General features: G+C 38.2%; 1 protein-coding gene across 1 annotated transcript in view; it reads left to right on the top strand.

Annotated features, from left to right (window-relative positions):
• The window catches only part of LOC102290664, a gene marked incomplete in the record, with an annotated part of 38,564 nt that overhangs the window by 22,922 nt on the left and 14,579 nt on the right, over positions 1 to 1,063 (top strand). Inside the window, 2 exon segments of the mRNA XM_005917376.3 lie at positions 61 to 117; positions 604 to 752. Of these exon segments, the coding sequence (XP_005917438.3) occupies positions 61 to 117; positions 604 to 752 (206 nt within the window).

Below are 1,063 nucleotides of genomic sequence, written 5' to 3'. Positions count from 1 at the left end.
AAATTGAAACTTTTTTCTTTAAATAATGATTTTTGGTTGTTTTTGTTTATGCCTCTGCAGTTCCACCTTGTCAAACATATAGCAAGCTCCAAGGAAATGAATCATTTCCTCTACTTGGTAAGTACTACTAGAATAAGACTGTCAAGGTCTCTATTAAAATATTCTTATTATGACTCAGAAGAGAGTGAATATCACCAATTCTGTATCCCACTGTAATGATGCTGGTTGAGTTGAGGAAGGAGATGATAAAGAGAGTAATTCCAAGAAAGTCTGAGATATTTATTTCACACATAGGCTGACATCTCCCATTCTACAGTGCAACAAAAGATTTCCTCGCTCCCATCCATACTTATATTCATAGTGATCCGCACACATGTTTGCCCTAAAGAGGGGATCTGATGGTGTCTGTCTCCCCTAAACATGCTGGCACTATAACAGAAACAGCTAAAAAAATAAAATAATTTGAGACTTGGGTTTGGTTAATGTTTTGTTTTTGTGCTTGGGTATTTTGTTCTGAAGCCCTTTGGGATGTTTATCTCTAAAGGTGCTATAGAAATAAATTTTTACTCAGATTGTAACTGCTGTTTTCATTCTTCATTGCAGGCATCGAGTTCATCGTGATGTATGATTTATATGTCAAAGAACCCAATTCCCCAGAAGCACATTTTCTGTGTTTGCTCTGTGAGAGGAGGCTGTCAGAGCACGAATGCTACGACCATGCATTCAGCCGTGAACATGTGGCAAAATTCCTGGTGAATATCTTCTTTTTATTTTGAATATCCAAGTTCTCTTTTTTTGCAAATATCCCAAGTAGATCAGCAGTTTCTGAAATACTCAGAACAGCCCATCTGGCAGTGGCACCAGTAACCAACTTTAATCACTTTCCTTCTCCATTCACATGCTCTGAACTTCAGCAGGCCCACTTACCCATGTCTGCATGCATCGATGCATGATACTGATTTGGATATTGGATACAAAGGAGTAAAGTGTGTACCGTGGAAGAGTGACTTGTATATTTTTGGTAAACTCTAAATTTAAACAGGAGGAACTTAGGACCCTGGGG

The sequence above is a fragment of the Haplochromis burtoni genome, unplaced genomic scaffold, assembly GCF_018398535.1.
Source record: "Haplochromis burtoni strain Fernald_Lab_line unplaced genomic scaffold, NCSU_Asbu1 Contig_25, whole genome shotgun sequence".
Taxonomy (NCBI): Eukaryota; Metazoa; Chordata; class Actinopteri; order Cichliformes; family Cichlidae; genus Haplochromis; species Haplochromis burtoni.
The sequence above is the reverse complement of the archived record's forward strand: the minus strand, read 5'-3'. Positions and strand labels throughout refer to the sequence as shown.